Raw genomic sequence first — 24,475 nt, forward strand, 5'->3', positions numbered from 1 at the left:
GAAATATAGTTTTATCCTAATCCAATTGCCCCTCCGGTTTAAAAAGAGTTCTTAAACCGATGTGAGTAAAAAACTTAAATTTAGCATTAAGAGCAGAGGGTAGAAAATTGGGAGCCGACACTATATAATTTCTTTTAGCTTAAGTTTTATTGTCACTCTTTACTTTTGTCAAATAAACCCTTGGATAAAAATTTCCAATTAGAAATTGGAACTCATTGGAAGGTTTATTAACTCGAATTTCATGAAGTCCATCGTACTTCGCGAAATGCCATCTATTTGTTCATGTGTGCTATTCCGCATGCGCGAGTGTCAGAGCTAACTTTTGGAATTACAGGAATCCTTTGAAAAAGACTACTATAGGTCTAATAGTGTACAAAGTTGAGAATGTAAGTCTTATTGCACTTTCTACTTAATTTTTGAAACCAGATAGTACTTTCAAACCTTATTTCAGACGGATATATTATAAAATCTAATATAAAGTTGGATTCAGGGGTAGCCTATGTTAGGCTGGCTAGGGTAGAAATCCCCCAATTTTCCTCAGAAATAGAGGAATTTATAAATAGATTCCCAATATATTCTTCTGTTTTTAGAAAAACAGAGTAAGCCATATGTTTGAGTTATCACTAAAATCTTGAAAAATACATCATCAAAACCATAAGTGGGTAAGTCCAATAGCCTATACCTTTGCAAAATAGAAAAAAACAAAATAAAGATAAGACTTTGGATTCTATGGCAAGAAAGCCATAGGCCGAGATATTATAATCTCATATGCCTTTCATATTACAAAATAACTGTTACAACAACAAAATCTAATTTGCAGTGAACTGAAAGGACAATAAATGAGAATTGGTCATTGAGTATTGATTAGCACCATAAATTATAAACTCTACTGGCCTATCCCATTACAGAAACCAATAAATACTTCACAATGTGCAAGAAAACCAATGGTAAAATTTTAGTTAATTGACTTCTTGCTATCTCAGAAAGGGTTTAGGAAAATGAAACTTTCAGGGGTGAATCTACAGACTAAAGTATGTCCCGGGAAGGATATTTTGAAGCAACTACCTCCACTCCTCCCTCTAGAGGGCTCTGACCTTTGGTGACCTTTAAAAATATGCTTGTTATAAAAGTGAAACCTTGCAAATTAGATAGTCTGCTTAATTGAAGTACAAAAAAATTGTTTTCAGCTTCATAACTTTGCTCAATTCCATTTTATAAGGTTTTAAAGACATGCAAATACATTTCCTAAATTTTGAAAAAAAGCATTGATATGGCTAAAATTATACTCAAATAACAGAAATTGCATTCTCAGAACTAAAGGCAGAGCAAAAGCAACTAGTAACTGAAATTTAAGTTAAAATGTTGTTTTGTCAAAATTTCAATAGGTATAGACCTGTCATGTAGGCAAATTTCAGAGCCCTCTAGAGGGAGAAGGAGTGGAGGTGGGCACTTTAAAATACCTTCCTGGGACATACTTTAGCCTGTAGACCCATCCCTGAAACTTCCATTTTCTTAACCTAAACCCTTTCCAAGATAGCAAGAAGTCAATTAACTAGAATTTTACCAAACCAATTCATGTTGCTCCCTTAGGAAACAGGGTAAAACTGGTGCAAACATTATTACTGGCTTTCATGTAAAGTGAATATACCACTTGATGCCTTTTTTATGCTCTTTACAGATATAATAATTGCTTCTACCACAAATTCACATTTAAGCACTTTTTGACCTCTTAAAAATGACCTATATATGGGGTCATTACAAATCTGTAATAGTTTAGAAACAAATTTGGGCTATATATTTACACATCAGGGGGGTGGGGGTAAAGCATAGCATATATTACATATGTAAACTAACCATTGCTGTTTTTTTTTTAATGTGTTTGTGTACATTGAATTTTAATGAGAAGAGAAATCACCAGTGCAACAGCACAAACACATTAAAAAAATACAGCAATGGTTAGTTTACATATTTAATATATGCTTTGCTTTACCCCCACCCTCCTGATGTGCAAATATATAGTCCAAGTTTGTTTCTAAACTATTACAGATTTGTAATGACCCCATGTATAGGCCAAGGTCATTTTTAAGAGGTCAAAAAGTGCTTAAATCTGAATTTTTGCAGTAGAAGCAATTATTATATTTGTAAACCACATTAAAAAAGGCATCGAGTGGTATATTCACTTTATATGAAAGCCAGTAATAGTGTTTGCACCAGTTTTACCGGAAACAGACATTCCCCTTGAACAATCTAAGTTGTCCACTTGCCTGCAAGTCCTGTGGACATGGTTTCTCATAAGTATTTGAATCATTATTTGTCTCCAATTGCCTTTAAATGGCTCTCAGAACTGATGGACTACTTGAATTACCCTTAATCTATTTGTATCTACCTTATTTTTCCACCAGGAAGGATGATAGCCTAGATATAATCTCTGACAAGTGAAATTGAATCATTGTTATATAATTGGCTTACTATAAAAATGAAAACACCACTGGATGTCATTTTTATGTTCTTTATAATTATAATAATTGCTTCTACTGCAAATTTTTGAACTTAAACTTTTTTAGTCTAAAGGCTATAAATGACAAATTTTCAGTTGAAGTATGAGTTATCAGTTGTTTTGACAAGATAATACTACGTTTTCTCAGTGCTGATTTATAAACTATTATAATAAAGTTAGGTAAGGTTAAGTCAAAAAGTGCTTAAATTGAAACTTGTGAAAGAAGCAATTATTACCTTAAATTGCATTGTCCAGTGAAATAAGGATTAAATCCTGTAGAATTGCTGGTTAGTGATGATGATGGTTGGACATCTCAATGGCATCCCACTCAGTTCACCATAGCTTTGATGACCATTCTCCATCAATGGCTCTTTTGAAGGCAGCAGTACTGGGGGTAGTGACTGCTTCTTTGGTGAGCAAATTCCATGAACTCACTATTCTGTTAGTGAAGAAGTTATTGTGTAGTCTAGTGGCAGCTTTCTTTTGATATAGTTTTCCAACTATGCCCCCTAGTTCTGGCAGATCAGTCAAGTTGAAATGGCCTATTTAATAGAGAGTTAGAATTCAGGAGCTTTTGCATCATAATAATATCACACCTTTTATGTCTGTAGACAAGAGTGGGGAGTTTCAGCTTCTTCAGACAGGATGAGTAGTTTAAGTATTTGCATCCTTCAATTGCTTTTGTAGCCTGTCTCTGAGTTGCTTCTAACTTCTGCTGGTCACCTTTGTTGAGGGGGCTAGCAACACACATGCCAAACTCCAAATTAGGCCTGACCAATGCCTTATATAATTTAGTCGTCACCATAGGTGACCTACTAGTGATTGTTCTTTTTATTGCCAAGGGTTTGGAGTACTTTGGCTATAGCTGTCTGTGTGTGCATAGTGAATCTTAATTCTTTATTGACTATGACCCCCAAGTCTCTCTCCACTTCAGATGAGATAATAGTCTGTTTCATTCCATCCTACCCTAGCATATGATAAGGGCATTTCTCATTTTTCTTTCCAAAGTGGATTGTTCAACATTTATTTACATTAAATTCAAGCCTCCACAAAGTCACCCACTGGGAAAGTACCCATAGGTCATTCTACATAGAGGCTCTCTTATTAGGTTTATTGACAGGTCTAATGAGTTTGGGGTCATCAGCATAAAGACTTATTTAATTTTTGACTGTGGTTGGTGCATCATTAATATAAATTTTGAATAAAGTTGGTCCCAAGATGGGTCCCTGGGGTACTCCACTTAATACTTCCACTTCTTCTGAAAAGAATACCTCTCCATTTTTTCCAAATATTTTAACCTTTTGCTTTCTCCTAGAAAGAAACCAAAGCACCCACTCTACAATTTCATTATGTATTTCAATCACAAATAAGTTGGTCCCTAGTTGACAGTGACATACTTTATCAAAGGCTTTTGCAAAAACCAATAGAACCAAGTCAACAGGGATTACTTGATCTAGATGCTCAGTAACATAATCATACACATCAATCAAATCAGTCTCAACCAACCATCCATGTCTGAGGCCATGCTGACAATCACTGAGCAGCTCATTGGTGGTCAGGTGTTTGACAATGTGAGTATTCACAATTCCTTCTAAGATTTTACCAACTACAGATGTAAGACTAATGGGTCAATAATTGGAAATGCTGTTACAGCTACCCCCTTTTGTGTAGAGGTGTAATGCTAGCATTCTGCCAGTCTTAAGGAATTTTCTTAGTATCAAGAGACTTTTGAAACATGTTTGTAAGGGGAAGGGCTATTTCCACATGAGCTTCTTTCAATACTCGTGGGTGAACTTCATCAGGGCCAACTGATTTGTTAGGATTAAGCATTCATATATTATATTCATAAAGAGCATAAAAAAGGCATTGAGTGGTATTTTCACTTCATTGGTAAGTCAATTATATGAACTGTCATAAATTTACCAAAAGCAATGCCAGTTTTACCTATCACAGAGACTAGCCATCTTGTTAGCCATGGCTTCATTGACTCTGTTACAATAAGCAAACCAATTTGTTTATCTGCAATATGCTTACAATAATTAAAGTATACCCTACTAAAAACCATAAGTATTAGCTATGGTTCTATATACTGCCTTTAAAAAGAGGTTCAAACCAAAGCCTTAATATTATTTATCAAAACAACACACCCAGGCAATATGTTCTATGATTCAAATATCAGTGGAGTAGTTTCATCAAAATCCTGAAGGAAGGGGCAAAGTTGAAGCTAATTTTCCCAAATCAAGTGAAATGGCAGTAGAAACTAAAAAATAAGCCATTTGGTACCATAAAGGTACTGGGTAGTATTATAAAATTGATATAAAGGTACTTCGTAGTACTGTAATTTTGTAGTACTGTAGTACTGTACAAATTTGACAGGATTTTAAAAGAAACTAAGTATCAGCTGGGGGGGCAAACCAAGGTCTGGGAAGGGCAGTTGTTCCCCTGTATGTCTGTATGTGTTATCTGTATCCTTTACTTTACAGTCTAAATTAAAAGTAAAGTTGCAAAAATTTACTACAACTATTTATTAGTTGCATTAGTTAGTTAATTGTTAGATAGTCATGCTAGGTTTTCGTAGGGGACAACAGATAGGGGAATGCCCTACAGATATGTAGAGTACCTCCATAGGAGGCACATACCAAGAAGGACCTTGTCCATAGGGGTCCATCATAGAAACTAAGGCACCCTCTTCTGGGGCCATAAATACAGGTGGAGGAGGAAGAAGGCCCCTCAAGTGTAGGCTACACTCAACAGGGCCCACTGGCATGTCCACACATCCCATGAGTTACAAACCTTCTTGCAGTAATGGTTTAAATTGTATGGTGATGCAGAACACCATTGTGGGAGGATCCTCTATAGGAGGACAACTGCAGCAGGGCATAAGATCCAGGTCTATGGACAACGGCCTCTGTAAAGGGCTGCCTTGACCCTTTCCAGGTACCTGCAAGACCTGGAAACTTGCAGTCAACTTTTCCCACTTGAGGAGTGTCACCCCTTGAGGAAATTATAGCCTAGTAAACAACAAAGCACTCGCACAGGATTCTAATTATTGGATATTTTTCTGGGCTTTGTTTGTTTTGATGGGCATTCTTGGGTTGAAAAACCTCTTCCTAGCTACTTTATCTACTATGGGTTGCCTCCCCATAGCAGCATAATATTTGTTGGAATATATAATGAGTCAGAGGTAAGAGGCTTGGGACTGTCTGTGCAGGATTTCAACTGTTGTTGGTAAAAGAGCATCACCAAGTGTTGAAAACCATGCTGTGAACAAGATGGGCCCAGGATTGCACAAAGCCTCCAACTTACTGGATGTCCCAGAGACTTCTTGCTGTCTGGTCCTAAGCCGGCTTAAGCACTTCAGTGTAGACTTGAGAAGATATGTTGATCCCTGTCCTGCACTGGTATCTGGGATCATTGCTTTTCCTGAGGCCAAAATAATTTCAAAGATTTAAAAATAACGAAAATTGGAATGTTATGATGTTAAAAAATGACTATCACATTGACATTTTGACTAACAAATTCAGATGGTTTGAACTGGATTTCTTAGGAGTTTCAGAAACTCATATCCCAGGGATAGGAAGCATGAAATTAGGTGACATAGAATTTGTTTACTCAGGCAGGAAGGATGGGGTACATAGACAGGGAGTAGGGCTCATGATGAATAAGGAAGCTGCTAAGTCTTGTTTAGGCTGGGAAGGTATTAATAATAGAATACTTTTTGCTCATTTTTTGACTAAGAAGTTCAGTATATCAGTTATAGTAGTATATGCCCCGTGTTGAACCAACTGACAGAGAAATAGGGATAGATGGTATCCTATTCTAGGTAAATTTGGTGTAGGAAAAGAAAACAGTAATGACTATAGATTTTTGCAGTTTTGTAGATATAATAACCTAGTTATAACCAATACAGTGTTTGGTCACAAAATGGCCTGTAAGTTGACATGGTATTCACGTGGTTGTACGACAGCAAATCTTATTGATTATGTTATTGTAAACCAAAGACTAGCAGGATCAATACAAGATACTAGGGTGTATAGGAGTACTGTTTTTGCTGTTAAAAGTAAAGATCACCATCTAGTAGTGTCTAAGGTTAATTTAAAGCTGAAATTTCAGAAGGGTAACTACCTTTCAGAAAGTTATGATGTTGGTAGACTCCAGGATGAAAATTTGAGAAAAACCTTCCAGGAACAGTTGAATACTAAACTTGAGAGTTTGAAATTTGACAATGTGGAAGATGGATGGAATAATTTTAGAAAAACAATTTGCGAAGTTGCTGATGGTGTTTTAGGGAAGAGTGCTAAGACTGCAACTAGGAATATTAGTGAAAAGGAAAAAGTTAAAGAAAGATGGGCAGAACATTTTGAGAATGTGTTATGTCAAGATACAGTTGCAGGAAAAGATATAGATGAAAATGAAAAACTTTGTGAAATACCTTGGATATGAAGGAAGATTTGTTTTGTGAGGAAGAATTAGCAACAGTACTAAAAGGATTAAAAAATAATAAGGCTCCAGGTGCTGATAGTGTGATAATGAGTTTCTTAAATATGGTGGCTCTGAGGTTATGAATAAGCTACTGAAGATTATGAATATGATTTTTGAAAAAAGAGGAAGTACCTAATGATTTTAGGAAAACCTTAATTAAACCACTGCATAAGAAAGTTGAAAAGAGTGAGTGTCGTAATTATTGCGGCATTAGTTTGGTCTCTGTAGGTAGTAAATTACTTAGTAATATAATACTTTTTAGACTGAGAGATGCTGTAGACAAAGTTTTAAGGGAAGAACAGTGCAGTTTTAGAAAAGGTAGAGGATGTGTCGACCAAGTTTTCATTCTAAAGTTAATAATTGAGAAGTCCTTTGTTGTCAAACACCTTTGGTCCTCAGTTTTATCAATTATGAGCAAGCTTTCGATTCTGTTGATAGAAGAGCATTAGCAAACGTCTTATCCTAATATGGTATAGCATAAAAATACATTAAAGTGATTTGTGCTATGTACGAGATTAATACTGCTGCAGTTAAGGTGGGAAATGAGGTTAGCAACTGGTTTTGTACTAAAGCAGTGTTGTGTTCTATCCCCCTATATATGGATCATTTTGATGGACTTCATCTTAAGGAGCACTGGAAAGGCAATTTGAGACCATGGAATCAAATGGGGAGGAAAAACTCTCCTGGACTTGTGTGAGCAAAATTAATGAATTTTTAGAGGTTTTTCAAGTTCAGGGTGCTAGAATAGGCTTGAAAATTAATGTTAGGAAGACTAAGTCACTAATGCTAGGAATAAGTGAAGATGAAAAGGTGATGTTGGGTAACGAAAAGGTGATGTTGGGTAACGAAAAGATTGATCAGGTTGGCAGCTTCACCTACCTTGGTAGTATTATTAGTAAAGACGGTGGGAGCAGGGAAGATGTTAAAAGTGGAATAGCTAAGGTTCAGGGTATTTTTCACAGTAAAAAAAGTTTGGAAGAATAAAAAGATTAGTCTGCAAACCAAGATTAGAATATTGGAACCTACAGTGATGACAGTGGTCAAATATGGCTCTGAAGCACGGGCGCTCTAAAAAGCAGATGAAAATTTACTAGATGTTTTCCAGAGAAATTGCCTACAGACCGTTCTGGGTACCCGGCTGACTGATCGTATTTCAAACAGTAGGTTGTACAAAAACTGTGGTTCAATCCCGCTTTCTAGGGCTATAATGAAAGAAAGGTTGAGATGGCTAGGCCACGTTATGCAGATGAGGGATGACAGATTGCCTAAGATTGTCCTTTTTGGCCAACTGTCTGGGGTTACACGGAAAGCAGGTCGTCCTTGTCTGGTTTAGGAGGATATCATAAATAAAGACTTAAAGGAAATGGGAACTTCCTGGGATGCCTTGAATAGATTGGGTTGGAGGAGGAGCGTACATAGCTGTGTTCGCCTCAGGCGGCTTAGTGCTGCTGTGAGTTATTATTATTAGTAGTAGTAGTAGTTGCCCCCTGCCCCATAACCAATTATGCCCCTGGATTTCTTGGACTGTTTTACAAAAGAACCTGCCAAACCTTTCTTAAAACTCTTCTGGTACAATTCTAATTAATTCTGCCTTGTTTGAATAATGGCTAAACTGAAGGAGGTCAATAAAAAAAATAAATTAGTAACATATTTAAACACATCTTGGAATGAAATTCAGCAAAATAAAGTAATCGATCCATCTGACATTTCTTTTTGAAAAATGTTCTTATTTGGTAGAAAGAAAAGGAGTATTCTTTAATATGCTCACCCCTCTCTATTGTGGAAAGTCTACTGATGTAGTAATTCAAAAATCGTTATATAACACTTTCGAAAAAGATGAATTGACATCTTAGCCCTGTAGAATATTCTTCCAAGTATTAAACAAGTAAAGATCACCAAGCATTAAGCATCTATTGTGACCCAAGCACCTGCAAAATCAATATAATGCAAGCAACATAATAAATAAAGAACATATAGTAAACATTTTAACTAGAGAACTCTACATCTTTCTTCTTTTGACCTTCTTGTTCTTCAAATAATCAGAAGGGATGGTCCAGGCTATAGATTTAATCTAGTTGGTAACTGTAAGCTCTTCCCTGATCTAGTTGTTTTTATGGATTTATGTGGTGGGAACACTGTTGTTTTGGCTTTGGAATAAAATGGTATGTTCTGAATCTCCTGATCTATTGGTTGATGTCTCAAAAGGTTCTCCCACCAGGCTACAATTTCGATTGGTATTGCTGGATGGGTAAGCTTTTTCTGGCAACTCTCCAGAAGGTTCACATACTTCTGGCACCCCCACATTTGTCAATGATGACATGTAGTTTGACTGGTAGATGCACCCATTAATGCTATATCTGGGGTGTATAAACTACCTATTGTTTTGGTATACCACTCCATCTTCTGTCTCTCTAGTCACTGAATGGTTACTTAACTCATTATATATACAGATTACTGTGGCCTTGGTCAATCTTTTATAATTAAAAAAAAAGTTTTTTCAACTGAAAGTAAGGAGCAGCATTAATATTTAAAATGAACAGAAATCATTACGTATATGAGGGGGTTTGTCCCCTAGTCAATACTTTGCTCTTAATGCTAAAGTTTGAATTTTGTTCCAATTCTTTAACATGACCCCTTAATCACAAAGGCCATTTAATTAGAATAGATAGCTCTTTTGAAAGTACTAAAAAACTTTAGGATAAAGAGCAAGGTATTGCTCTACAAGGGGTTGAACCTCCTCATACACGTAATAATTTCTGTTCATTTTTAGTTTTATGTTTAAATATTTTACATTTAAGTTTTATAGTGTCTTGGATGCATATCAAAATCTTCCTTTTTTAAGGAACTGCTTATTATTAGCAGTAGAAAGAATTAACAGAAACTAAGTCTAATCAATCCTGAATTGGAGAGATGGTAGGTTAAAACACCTTAGCCTCTGCTCATAAGATAAGTATTTCAATTAAGGAACACATTTAGGTGCATCTCTTTGTATTTTTTTAGGAGGTGTGAGATGTTGGATTACTTATGGCAAATCATGTATTAATTTACAAAATAAAACTGGTCCCAAATCAACTACCCTGATAGAATATTTTCCCACCAAAGACTTTCCAAGCTGTAGTGGCTGTTTAGTTTTGAAGTAAATATTCTAAACAGTTAAAAGTTGTAGACCTAGGCTGCCGTTAGATTCTTTATCTTGTGTTCCTTATTTTGTTTTTCGTTTATTGAATGCAAGGCTAGAAATTTACTATGTATTTTGAAACAATACTAAATGGAGATGGTATCTTTGTTTCTTATCTGATTTCTGTCCTATGATACAATGATTTGGAGGCAATAAGAAGAGCGCAATTTTTGTTGTGAATAGCAATAAGCTGATACAAATCTAATAATAAGGTTTGTTATGAATAACTATAAGATGCCATGTTTGATTTTTTTTAAACATTATTTTTGTTAAAATGAGTAGCTTATATGAAATTCTATTCAAATAACTTATGGGCTTCAAACGTGCTTGGTATACAAAGGGTTTTGAAAGCATGGCTAGATGCCCTCTAGTTAATTTTGGCACTTTAAAATGCCAATTTATGTTAGAATTTGTAATAAAAGTAATCTTTATGTTTCTACAATCATCCATTCAATGTGATGAGACCAAAATAATATGTGGATGAAATATAGGTGTTTATGAAGTCTCTTCTGATGTGTGGATCATAATATACAATTGCTCAAAAAAGTACCCGAATCTACCCTTAGACTATTTTTCTTGTAAACATTGAGAACTTTCTCAGTTTTAGTGCTATCCTTCTAGACTCTCAAAATATTCATTTATCAAAATACTCTTAAAGATACTTGAACCATTTGCAAAATTTAGGTCCCTGAGAAATCTAGTTTCCTTTGGGATACTGTGTTGTTTCACATGATTAATTGTGTCCCAAGAAATAGGAGTAGATGTAAATGACCAGAATTTGTAAAACTATATCTGACAGTCTCTATCATTAATAAATTAATTTCCCAGGAATATTTCTAATATCTAAATTAATAATTGTGTATTAATGACTTTTCAACCATGAGAAATTTGAGGTACTAGGCTACTTGGAAAAAAAATCCTGTAACAAAAAAAAAAAAAAAAAAAAAAAACTTTACTGGCTTAAAATTTCATAAGAAAACTAATCTGGCAGATTTCAACTTTTTATTCTTTTTTCTTGCTTAAAATTTTACACAGGACCAAATGAGAATTAATCAAATTTTCAAGCCAGGGCAATTTTGTTTCTATTTATGACAGTTGCTTAAGGGATAATGTGATTTCCTTTACAAAAGTATGGTATGGGTGTAAACTAATAATATATAAAATACTGAAAAAATACTTATGTATTTTCTAAAAATACAGAACACTGAAAAATACTGATGTAATTAAAGGAAAGTGATATAGAAGGTGCTTTTTTTTTTTGGAAAACTGGGAATGGTTTGAGAAATGAGGGTAAATAAAATTCACATTTCCAGGCTTGTGAAAAGTTTTCTTTTGATCAGAAAAAAGTCAAAATCCCTTTGATGCTCCATGAAAGTTTTTTTTTTATCATGTGTGCAATTTTTGAAGTTTTTCTGCTTTATAAAAAAAAGAAAACTTTCACAAGGTTTGGCTTTGCAGGAGCTGTTTTTCATTTGTAAATTGTAGTGAAATATTGAATTTGATTCCTTGCAGCATTTAACTTGCAAATCGAGTTTTCCAATATTTTCAATGTTTGTATATTCTTATGAATATTATTATTAATAACAAAAGTATTGACAAAACTCATTTCTTCATTGTTATTTAGAGTAAATGAATAAGTTTGACAGATTTTTATGTAGAATATGATTCTAAGTTTCAAACAGTTCGTGGTAACGAACTGTAGAAAGGAGCGACCCGGCTCAATAGTAACCAAAACTCTAAAAAATGGAATTTTGGTACCAATAGCTACATCAAAAGAATCACATTTTAATGCTGATTTTAAATATATAAGTTTCATCAAGTTTAGTCTTACCCATCAACAGTTACGAGCCTGAGAAAATTTGCGTTATTTTAGAAAATAGGGGGAAACACCCCCTAAAAGTCATAGAATCTTAACGAAAATCACATCATCAGATTCAGCGTATCAGAGAACCCTACTGTAGAAGTTTCAAGCTTCTATCTACAAAAATGTGGAATTTTATATTTTTTGCTAGAAGGCAGGTCACGGATGCGTGTTTATTTATTTTTTTTTCCAGGGGTGATCGTATCGACCCAATTGTCCTAGAACGTTGCGAGAGGGCTCATTCTAACAGAAATGAAAAGTTCTACTGCCTTTTTTAAGTGACCAAAAAATTAGAGGGCACCTAGGCCTCCTCCCACACTAAATATTTTCTCAAAGTCAGTGGATCAAAATTCTGAGATAGCCATTTTATCAGTGTAGTCAAAAAACCTTATAACTATGTCTTTGGGGACGACTTACTCCCCCACAGTCCCCGTGGGAGGGGTTACAAGTTCAAAACTTTGACCAATGCTTACATTTAGTAATGGTTATTGGGAAGTGTACAGGCGTTTTCAGGAGGATTTTTTGGTTGGTGGCAGGGGTTGAGAAGAGGGGGATATGCTGGGGAAACTTTCCGTCGTGGAATTTGTCATGGGGGAAGAAAATTTCCATGAAGGGAGCGCAGGATTTACTAGCATTACTTAAAAAAAACAATGAAAAAATAAATATGAAAAAGTTTTTTCTTAGCTGGAAGTAAGCAACAGCATTAAAACTTAAAACGAACAGAAATTATTACCCATATTAGGGGCTCACCTCCTCCTAATACCTCGCTCTTTACGCTAAAGTGTTTTTAGTAATTTCAACTATTTATTCTGCGGTTTTTGTGATTCAGGGGTCATTCTTAATGAATTGGGACAAAATTTAAGCTTTAGTGTAAAGAGCGAGGTACTGTTGAGGGGGCGAACCCCCTCATATATGTAATAAAAACATGAGAATACAAAAGTTCTTTACGTAAGCTAATTTATAAGTTACGTATATCTTTTACTTATAAAAAGATTCGTAAAAAATTAAAAGTTCTAGTTGCCTTTTTAATTAACCGAAATTCGGAGGGCAACTAGGCTTCCTTCCCCGCTCTTTTTTTTCTCAAAATCGTTCGATTAAAATTATGAGAAAGCCATTTAGCCAAAAAAATAAATATACAAATTTCGTTTTAATTATATTAATTATAAACAAGTTTTTTAAATGAAAGTAAGCAGCGACATTAAAACTTAAAACGAACAGAAATTACTCCGTATATGAAAGGGGCTTTTCCTTCTCAACGCCCCGCTCTTTACGCTAAAGTTTTTTACTGTTTTAAAACGTAGAGTTAAGGGAAAGAGTCAAACTTTAGCTTAAGAGCGAGGCGTTGAGAAGGAAAAGCCCCTTTCATATACGGAGTAATTTCTGTTCGTTTTAAGTTTTAATGTCGCTCCTTACTTTCATTTAAAAAAAATTGATTTTTCTGTTTAATTTCTTGACGTTTTTGAATTATTGCATGTTTTGATCTTGGCTCTCCGCACATAAATTATTAAAACGAAATTTGCATATTAATTTTTTTTTGGGAAAATGGCTTTCTCATTTTTTTAATCGGAAGATTTTGAGAAAAAGGAGCCAGGGAGGAGGCCTAGTTGCCCTCCAATTTTTTGATTACTTAAAAAGGCGACTATAATTTTAATTTTTTGCGAACGTTTTCATAAGTTAAAAAAATATACGTAACTTACGAATTGACTTACGTTGCGAACTTCTATATTCGTATGCTTTTATTGTGTATATGAGCCCCCCCCCTCGTCGATACCTCGCTCTTTACACTATGGCTTAAATTTTGTCCCAATTCCTTAAGATGACCGCTGAATCACAAAGGCCGTAGAATAAATTGCTGAAACTACTAAAAATACTTTTATTGTAAATAGCGATGTATTACGAGGAGGTAAACCCCTCATATGTGTAATAATTTCTGTTCGTTTTATGTTTTAATGCTGCTCCTCACTTTTAGTATAAAATATTTTCATATTTATTTTTTCATTGTTTTTTAAATAATGCTTGAAAATCCTGCGCCCCCTTCATTGAAAGTCTCGTCCCCAACGAGGAGTTCCTCCATGGAAAAATCCCCCCACATACCCCCCCCCCCCCTCAACTCTTCCCTCTCTAAACCAAAAAAAATCCCCCCTGAGAATGTCTGTACACTTCCCAGTAACCATTACTATATGTAAACACAGGTCAAAGTTTGTAACTTGCAGCCCCTCCCACGGGGACTGCGGGGGCGTAAGTCGCCCCCAAAGACACAGTTATTAAGTTTTCCGACTATGGTGAATAAAATGGCTATCTCAGAATTTTGATCCGGTGAATTTGGGGGGAAAACGAGCGGGATGAGGCCTAGGTACTCTCCAATTTTTTTGGTCGCTTAAAAGGGCACTAGAACTTTTAATTTCCGTTAGAATAAGCCTTTTTGCGACATTCTAGGACCACGGAGTTGATACGATCACCCTGGGGAAAAAACGAAAGTAAAATAGTTCAAAATAGGGATGAAACCTTTTTATTGACAGTGAATATATATAAAATTTAACTGGATATTTCGAAAACATATACAGTGTTCATTATCAGCAGTAAAAGTTTTACTGCAGTAATCAGCAGTAGTTTTACTGCTGATGATGAACACTGTATTTGTGTTCGGAATATCCAGTTAAATCTTATATCTATTCACTGTCAATAAAAAGGTTTCATCCCTGTTTTGAACTGTTTTACTTTCGTCATGGAAAGGTCTTCGAAGTTATCTATGAAAAAACAACAACAAAAATGACAAAAAGAAATAAATACACATCTGTGATTTGTCCTCTGGCAAAAAATGCGAAATTCCACATTTTTGCAGGTAGGAGCTTGAAACTTCTACAATAAGGTTCTCTGATACGCTGAGTCCGATGGGGCGATTTTGTTAAGATCGTGTGACTTTTAGGGGGCGTTTACCCCTATTTTCGCTCCTTACTTTCATTTAAAAAACTTGTTTTTTTTTATTTAATTCCCCAAAGAATCATCATTGTACTTTTACTCTTTCGCCACTTATAAATTATATCTTCGAAGTTTCATTGTTGGGCCTTTGCTCTTAGAAAAAGTACTCATCTAGGCTGTAAGGCATTGTGAAAGAGTTAATATTTTTGTAAAATTACCGATTTTCTACCATTGGGGCTCAGGTTCGCCATTATATATATATATATATATATATATATATATATATATATATATATATATATATATATATATATATATATATATATATATATATATATATATTTACTGCAAGATAGAAAGAAAAGAAAAATTACAATTTGCTCTAATTTTAAAATACAAATGAACTCAAATCATCCAAATTGCAGTATTCAAACTAAATTCAGTTTATGTTCAAGTTATTGAAGCATTCAATATTAAGTAAGATATTAGTGGCACATAGAGGAAGAAATAGTAAAGATTTTTCAAGACAGATGCCTTTTTTTCCCTATCTTAATCCTTCACTCTTTTTCTTTTGTTTCAGACATGATTGTTGACTACAATGCTCTGTTGGGGTAATACGGTGAATGGTGAGCTGGGACTTGGTGGCATTGAAGATGAACGTCTTTTTCAGCCACATGAACTAAAGTTTGATCAAGTATGGCAAGTAAAAGATGGTAAGCACCATAGCTCCGGACTTAGGAGGGAAATGGGGTAATTTTCCACCCTTACAAGTGTTATAATAACATGTTACTTTTTAACTAACACTAACTTAGTCAGATCTTTTCATATTAAATAAAAAAAAACTAATTTTTTTTAGCTGAAAGTAAGGAGCGACATTAAAACTTAAAACGAACAGAAATTACTCCGTATATGAAATGGGTTGACCCCTCCGCAATCCCTCGCTCTTTACGTTAAAGTTTTTAATTGTTTTAAAAAGTAGAATTGTGGCAAAGAGTCAAACTTTAGGGTAAAGAGCGAGGGATTGCGGAGGGGACAACCCATTTCATATACGGAGTAATTTCTGTTCGTTTTAAGTTTTAATGTCGTTCCTTACTTTCAGCTAAAAAAATTAGTTTTTTTTATGTAATTTCTGAACGTTTTTGAATTAATGCATGTTTGGTTTTGGCTCTCCGTACATAAATTATCAAAATGAAATTTGTATATTAATTCTTTTTTTGGCTAAATGGCTTTCTCTTGGTTTTGATCGGACGATTTTGAGAAATAAGGGGTGGAGAAGGAGGCCTAGTTGCCCTCCAATTTTTCGGTTACTTAAAAAGGCAACTAGAACTTTTAATTTTTAACGAACGTTTTTATTAGTAAAAAATATACGTAACTTAAGAATTAACTTACGTAACAAACTTTCATAATCTTATATTTTTATTATGTATACGAGGGGGTTTGTACCCTCGTTAATATCTCGCTTTTTACACTAAATCGTAAGTTTTGTCCCAATTCTTTAAGAATGACCCCTGAATCAGAAAGACCGTCGAATAAATAGTTGAAATTACTAAAAATACTTTTGCATAAAGAGCGAGGAATATATCTCCTCCTAAATACCTCGCTCTTTATGCTAAAGTATTTTTAGAATCCCTCATATGCGTATTAATCTCTGTTCGTTTTAAGTTTAAATGCTACTCCTTCCTTTCATTTGAAAAAACGTTTTCATGTTTATTTTTCATTGTTTTCTTGTAGTAATGCTAGAAAATCCTACGCACTTTTCATTGAATTTTTCTTCCCCCATGACAGATTCCTCCAAGGAAAGATGCTCCAACATAGCCCCCTCTCCTAAGCCCCACCCCCCAAACAAAATAAAATCCCCCTGAAAATGTCTGTACACTTCCCAATAACCATTACTATATGTAAGCACTGGTGAAAGTTTGTAACTTGCAGCCCCTCCCCCAGGGATTGTGGGGGAGTAAGTCATCCCCAAAGATATAGTTATTATGGTTTTCGACTATGTTGAACAAAATGGCTATCTCAAAATTTTGATCCGTTGACTTTGGGAAAAAAATGAGCGTGGGAGGGGGCCTAGATGCCCTCCATTTTTTTGGTCACTTAAAAAGGGCACTAGAAGTTTTCATTTCCTTTAGAATGAGCCCTCTTGCGACATTCTAGGACCACTTGGTCGATACGATGACCCCTGGTAAAAAAAAAACAACAAAAAAACAAACAAATAAACACGCGCCCGTGATTTGTCTTCTGGCAAAAAATACAAAATTCCACATTTTTGTAGATGGGAGCTTGAAACTTCTACGGTAGGGTTCTCTAACACGCTGAATCTGATGGTGTCATTTTCGTTAAGATTCTACGACTTTTAGGGGGTGTTTCCCCCTATTTTCTTAAATAAGGCAAATTTTCTCAGGCTCGTAACTTTTGATGGGTAAGGCTAAACTTGATTAAATTTATATATTTAAAATCATCATTAAAATGTGATTATTTTGATGTAGCTATTGATATCAAAATTTAATTTTTTAGAGTTTTGGTTACTATTGAGCCGGGTCGCTCCTTAGTACAGTTCGTTACCACGAACTGTTTGATATCATTGCCATGAATCCCTTTTGTGCTGCCTTAATTTGAATTGCCAGCAAGATACGGTAGAATGGCCCCTTAAAGACATATTGCTCCTGATGTAGCTTTACTATATTCTAGGTATTTTTGTCGACCTTTCATTACATACAAATAACAAATTGGCTGATGACGGTTGCTGTATATGTGATTGAACTATTCAGAGCCTTTTGTCATTGCAGGTTGACTGTGTGGATAGCAAGGAGGTTTTATTGTTACTTCCTCCAATACCGGGAGAGATTCAGCTTTAAATGTTGGCTCCTTGCATTGGCTGGCCAAAGGAGGGGGAAGACGACAGTCATTTTTTTGTTTCATGCTTTTATCCCGATTTTCTTCCTGTATAGGAGAGTTTGCAACTTTAGAATTTTAACCAGTCTTCATATAATTTTTTTATATTCACAATTAAACTAATGCATTTCTACTATTAAATTTGCATTTCTTATCTAATTTTACTGGCGTTCTAGATGGTAAAAGACTGTTTATCAGCCTAGAACATTTTTTACTTGATGTCTAAGCTAAGTTAAGAAAAACATAGGTACTTAATCTTCTGATTTGTTTGTCTTCCTCGTCAGTCATTGTGACCTTAATGTTTACTAGTGTTAAATTATAATTCATTTTGTCAACCTAGAGTATATAAAGCAATAAATTTTGCCAATTCTTTTTAATATTCACCTTACTCAGGTGCGACATAAGAGCTAGTGGGCCTCCAGGCTGTAAGCTCCTCCCATCTCCCTAAAATCTCAAGCTTTTCAAATGATCTATATAGTTCCTTATATTTTCATATAATTAATCTATTTTTGTCACTTTTACATTTCCCCCCCTCTCCTACGCATTGACCTCTTGGCTAATTACTAGGCCTTACTTTCTGATGAAAGTGGAAATATGAAAGCATTATTAGTATCATTAATGCTAGCCTTAGTTATTGTCGTCCTTAGGTTCAGTTGTTTGAGAAGGCTGTAAGCCTTGTATTCTAATGGGATAGAAGTATGTTTATTTGTTGGGCCAGAGCTGACTTGTCGAATAATTGATCTTTTCTATAAGTATTTGCTGTTACCGAATCATTTATCAATTTCTTTTCTGGCAATGAAAAATAATATTGATGTCATTTATTAATTGAACGATGAGTTTCAAATATTTTCAGTTGTATGTTGAATTAATTGTCTTTTTTATAGATGGGTTTAATGAAATTCTCAATCTTATTGATTATTATTTTTTTTTGTAATTTATCAAAACTGTTCCTGTGCGGTAGCAATTTTTATTAATAGAGTTTAGGCTACAGGGAACACAGTTGCAAAGAAATAGATGAGATCATGAAATAGAGAAAAAATTTAGATTCATTCCAAATGGAATTACAGCTTAAAATATAGATTTGACACAAATGATGAACATACTCATTTTTGTACAGGTGGGGGGGAATATTTAGTGTTATAAATCGCCCCTCTCCGAAATCCCTGATTCTCCCTCCTTATCAGTGCCAAAAGAGGAAAAAGATACATAGGCTTTCTTGGTAACCTTAGCCCCGCGAAGATGTTCATGTAGAAACTGCATTTGTATGGTACTCCAATTTATTGGCCAAGTTTGATAATTTCAGTTACCATAAAAAATACTGTAGTTGATAAAAAATAAAAATAAAGCTATTGTGGGGTAATTATGGAAATCTCTCATGATTTTTTCTAAGAGTAATAACAGGAGTCATGGAATATACAGCTGTTGATTAAAGCAATGGAAGTACACAATTTTGAACGATGTAAAATTCAATGTGAACCTAACTACAAATGAAATTGCTAATTTGGACCATGTGCAAATATAGCAAGTTTCATCAAGTTTAGTCTTGATGAAACCCATCAAAAGTTACGAGCCTGAGAAAATTTGCCTTATTTTTAGAAAATAGGGGGAAACACCCCCTAAAAGTCATAGAATCTTAACGATTCAGCGTATCAGAGAACCGTACTGTAGAAGTTTCAAGCTCCTATCTAAAAAATGTGGAATTTTGTATTTTTTGCCATATGGTAAATCACGGATGCGTGTTTATTTGTTGTTTTTTTTTTGTTTCTTTTCCAGGGGTGATCGTATCGACCCAGTGGTCCTAGAATGTCACGAGAGGGCTCATTCTAACTGAAATTAAAAGTTTTAGTGCCCTTTTTAAGTGACCAAAAAAATGAAGGACACCTAGACCCCCTCCCACGCTCATTTTCCCCTAAAGCCATCGGATCAAAATTTTGGATTTTAAAAAGTAGAACTGTGACAAAGACTCAAACTTTAGCATAAAGAGCAAGGCGTTGAGGAGGGGACAACCTTTTTCATATGTGGAACAATTTCTGTTCGTTTTAAGTTTTAATGTCGCTCCTTACCTGCAGTTAAAAAAAACATGTATTTTTAATTTAATAGAAAAGAAAGAGAGAAGGAGAATTCGAGGTATCAGAAGCTTTTTCAAAATTGTGTTAAAAAATATTTCAACTTCTTTGAAAATTTGATTAGACCAACTTCTTTGGTCTAATTTAAGTGAATTCCAGTTGTTAGTAAGAGTATATCAAATTGAGAAGCCTACTCTTATAGTTGGACAGAAACCATCTATGAAATGTTCCTTTTTATAAATAGAGATAGGATAATGGTGGTAAAGTATGAATAAATTAATAAAATTGTAGAACAAATCTGGCAATTTACTATTTAAAAAAAGGATGCTCTCACAGAATATTCTGTGTGGAGTATTTTTTGGATTCCATTCTGTAGAATCTGTAAGAGTTCAAATGCTATGTAGAAAACATTAATTATATACATGCACTTGGTAAATTGCTCTAAAGATTTAATTTTGTTCTAGTCGTCTGTGGCGAAAATCATACACTTATGGTGTTATCGGATGGTCAGATCTGGTCATGTGGGTCTAACGATTATGGTCAGCTTGGTCAAAACAAGGCAAGAAAGAGACCAGGTGATGTAACTTGGCTAGTTTACCTTGGATTACTCCAAGTTTTGATTTGTTTAATTTATTTAAGCTAAAATTTATAAAGACTTCCTGCTGGTAAGGAACTTCCCCGAAACCAAAAGCTATTGAGCAATAAAGGAAAAACAAGAAAAGTATTAGAATGGTACCTGAAGATTGTGTCAGAGACAGGCATAAAATAAAAACTTTGTAGCAAATTTTTCTCGTCTGTTTTTTTATGACACTTGGTATCTACCAAGTGACATAGCGATCGCAAATTCTGTCGGTCTGTTTGTCCCGGTTTTGCTACTAAAGGCACTTCCAGGTAAGCTAGTTCGATGAAAGTTGGCCGGCTTATCAGGAACCAGACCAGATTAAATTTGAAATTGTCTTTTCCCCGACTCGACAATCTGGCGTGGAAGTGGGGGGACGGTTAAATCGGGAAAATTAGAAAAAATGAGGTATTTTTAACTTACGAACGGGTGGTCGGATCATAATGAAATTTAATCTTTGGAAGTGTATCGTGTCTCAGAGCTCATATTTTAAATCCCAACTGGATCCGGTGACATTACGGGGAGTTGGGGGGGGGAGACCTAAAATCTTGGAAAACGCTTTGAGTGGAGGGATCGGGATGAAACTTAGTGGGAAAAATAATCACAAGTCCTAGATACATGATTGATATAACAGGACGGATCCGCTCTCTTTGGCGGAGTTGGGGTGGGTGAGGGTTAATTCTGAAAAATGAGGTATTTTTAACTTACGAAGGAGTGATCGGATCTTAATGAAATTTGCTGTTTGGAAGGATATCGTGTCTCAGAGCTCTTTTTCAAATCCTGACCGGATTCGGTAACATTGGGGGGGGGGGACCTAAAATCTTGGAAAACGCTTAGAGTGTAGGGATCGGGATTAAACTTGGTGGGAAAAATAAGCACAAGTCCTAGATACGTGATTGACATAACCCGAATGGATCTGATCTCTTTGGGGGAGTTGGGGGGGGGGTTAATTCTTAAAAATTGGAAAAAAATGAGGTATTTTTAATTTACGAAGGAGTGATCGTTCTTTAGAAATTTCATATTCAGAAGGACCTTGTAACTCAAATCTCTTATTTCAAATCCCGACCGGATCCAGTTTCATTGGGGGGGGGACCGGAAATCAGGGAAAATGCTTAAAGTGGAGAGATCAGGATGAAACTTGGTGGGAAGAATAAGCACAAGTCCAAGATATGTGACGGAAATAACTGGATCAGATCCAATGTCTTCTGCGGAGTTGGGGGGGGGGGGGTAATTCGGAAAAATTAGAAACAATGATGGATCTGTAACTTACAAATGGCTGATCAGATCGTAATGAAATTTGATCTTTAGAAGGATCTTGTGCTTTAGAACTCTTATTTTAAATCCCAACCAGATCCGGTGACATTGGGGGGGGAGCTGGAGGGGGAAACCGGAAATCTTGGAAAACGCTTAGAGTGGAGAGATCGGGATGAAACTTGATGGGAAGAATAAGCACAAGTTATTGATACGTGATTGACATAATTGGAACGGATCCGTTCTCTTTAGGGGAGCTGGGGGTTGTTAATTTGGAAAAATTAGAAAAATTGAGGTATTTTAACTTAAGAACGGGTGACCGGACCTTAATGAAATTTGATATTTAGAAGGAACTCATGTCTCAGAGCTCTTATTTCAAATCCCTACCAGATCTGTTGACATTGGAGGGAGTTGGAGTGGGAAACTGGAAATCTCGGAAAACGCTTATAAGTATCGTAGATACGTGATTGACGTAACCAGAATGGATCCGCTCTCTCTGGGAGAGTTAAGGGGTGGGGTCAGTGCTTTGATAAGTTTGGTGCTTCCGGACGTGCTAGGGTGATGAAGATTAGCAGGCTTGTCAGGGAGCTGCACAAATTGACTTGATTAAGTCGTTTTCCCCGATTTGACCATCTGGGGGGGGGCTGAAGGGAGAAGAAAAATTAAGGCATTTTTAACTTTCGAGTGGGTGTTCGGATCTTAATGAATTTTGATATTTAGACGGACCTGGTGACTCAGAGCTCTTATTTAAATCCCGACCGGCATTAAGCCTCTGATTTTCCTTTTAAAGCAATCTATTGATTCTTAGAATTTTGCCAGAGCTCATACCATATGAGCTCTTGGCTCTTCCGACCTTGTCACAAGTGCCTTATGAGCTCTTAGCTCTTTTCTTTCTTTTTTTTTAATTACATTTTGCATTAAACCCTGTTGTGGACTTTTCAAAATTTGGTTTAAAGTTCAACGCATATTACCTATGATTAAAAGAAAAAAACTGGTGTTCAAGTTTATGTCGTTCTGTTTTTGGAAACGCAAAACAAACTGACGCTTGAGATTATTTTTTCTTCGAAGAAAGAGACCAGATGATGCTTCTTGGCTAGTTTACCTTGGATTACTCCAACTTTTGATCTTTGTTTAGTTTATTTAAACCAGTGGTTCTCAACCGGGGTCCACATGGACCCTAGGGGTCCATGTAATATTTTCGGGAGTCCACAGGCAAAATACAACAAATTGGGGGCCCACAATGATATGTTGGGGGTCCATGAAGAAAACCAACTCAGAATGCTCTTTATTTTTAAGAATTCAATTTCTACTGTAATTTACATTATTTTGAATCAGTTTAGTGACCTACTCGGAATGGATATACCGATTTGGGTTTCAATTCCTTTCGAAGTTAATGTTGCCCAATAGAATTATCTATGCAAGAGCCCCTCATCGAATTACAAAGTGATGAAATAATATGTACAAAATTCAAAGATGGAAAGTACAATATATGGAAAACAAATGATGTTGCTACAAAGTACCCTTTGCTCTGGGATAAAACATAGTTCTACGTGATTGCTTTTCCTACATCTTATCTTGTTGAAGCGGGATTTAGTCGTGTTTCTCAAATTTTATCAATAGCTTGCAATAGACTTGACATTGTGAAAAGGGGTGATAAACTATCATTAACATCAATAGAACCAAATATAAACAAACTTGTCGAGAAGCATCAACCACAGGGATCTCATTGAATAAACATGCCTTTTCCTTTTTTTTAAATCATACACTTAATTTCAACTGCTTTTTTTTTTATCCAATTTACGTAAATAATGTTGGAGTGAATTAAACTTCCTGATGAGCTCTAATCTCCATGAGCTTTAGTTGCTTACCAATCAAAGAAACTTGTAGAAACTTGTAATATTGTGGTTATTATCACAATAATAGTAATAATAATAATAATAATTATTATTATATTAGAATGTTTTATTTGTATTAAGCTAGTTTTCATTTAAAAATAAAGCTTAATCATATGCAATTTGTTTGATAATTAAAACCTTAAAATTTATATTAGTGAAGAATATACAATTGTTCTTATGTCCAATAGCTATGAAGGGGTCCACCAAGATAAAAAGAGGGGAAAAGGGGTCCATGGGGAAAAAAAGGTTGAGAACCACTGATTTAAACTAAAATCTGTAAAGCTTTCATGCTGACATTAGAAACTCCGCCAAAACTAGAAGCTTTCGAGCAATAAAGGAAAAACAAGAAAAAGTGTTAGAATGTTACATGAAGAGCGTTTTGGAGACGCATAAAAAAAAAAAAATATTTTCCAGCCTTACGGTTTCAATGTTTTATCCAACGCAAGACGATAGTTTTCCTTATCATCCAGTAGCTGAGATTCAACTTTATTCCCATCGTTTAGAGATTCAGGTTTATCGATCCAGAAAATTTATTCAGAAAATTTGCTCTGCATTTGATTTTGTTTTTCAAACTTCGTTTTTTAACATGAACCAAACATGAGACATCCAGAACATTTTCCTACATTTTTATGCAAGTTCAGATTGTTCTCTAAGATAAATGCTAATGAACGTCACAATTATGGCTTGGTGAAAGGATTGATCTGTAATAAATTATTCTAATGATATAAGTATCATTAGATACGTATGTTCGCCTGTTTTACCTATTTCGCCTGTGATACTTATGTTAGCTGTAGGCTTGTCGCAAAATCATCTGT

The 24,475-nt window shown here is 35.1% G+C and overlaps 1 protein-coding gene across 2 annotated transcripts in view; it reads left to right on the top strand.

Moving 5' to 3' along the window:
• Positions 1-277: 277 nt before the first annotated feature.
• LOC136043442 (probable E3 ubiquitin-protein ligase HERC4) overlaps positions 278-24,475 on the top strand; it is a 96,664-nt gene continuing 72,466 nt past the window's right edge. The window contains exons 1-3 of one of the 2 annotated variants that reach the window (XM_065728358.1): positions 278-386; positions 15,518-15,650; positions 20,360-20,470. In XM_065728358.1, the coding sequence (XP_065584430.1) occupies positions 15,536-15,650; positions 20,360-20,470 (226 nt within the window). In that variant the 5' untranslated portion in view covers positions 278-386; positions 15,518-15,535. Of the gene's footprint in view, positions 387-15,517; positions 15,688-20,359; positions 20,471-24,475 lie in introns of those variants that run through there. The other variant, XM_065728359.1, reaches the window with a different exon arrangement.

The sequence above is a fragment of the Artemia franciscana genome, unplaced genomic scaffold, assembly GCF_032884065.1.
Source record: "Artemia franciscana unplaced genomic scaffold, ASM3288406v1 Scaffold_601, whole genome shotgun sequence".
NCBI lineage: Eukaryota > Metazoa > Arthropoda > Branchiopoda > Anostraca > Artemiidae > Artemia > Artemia franciscana.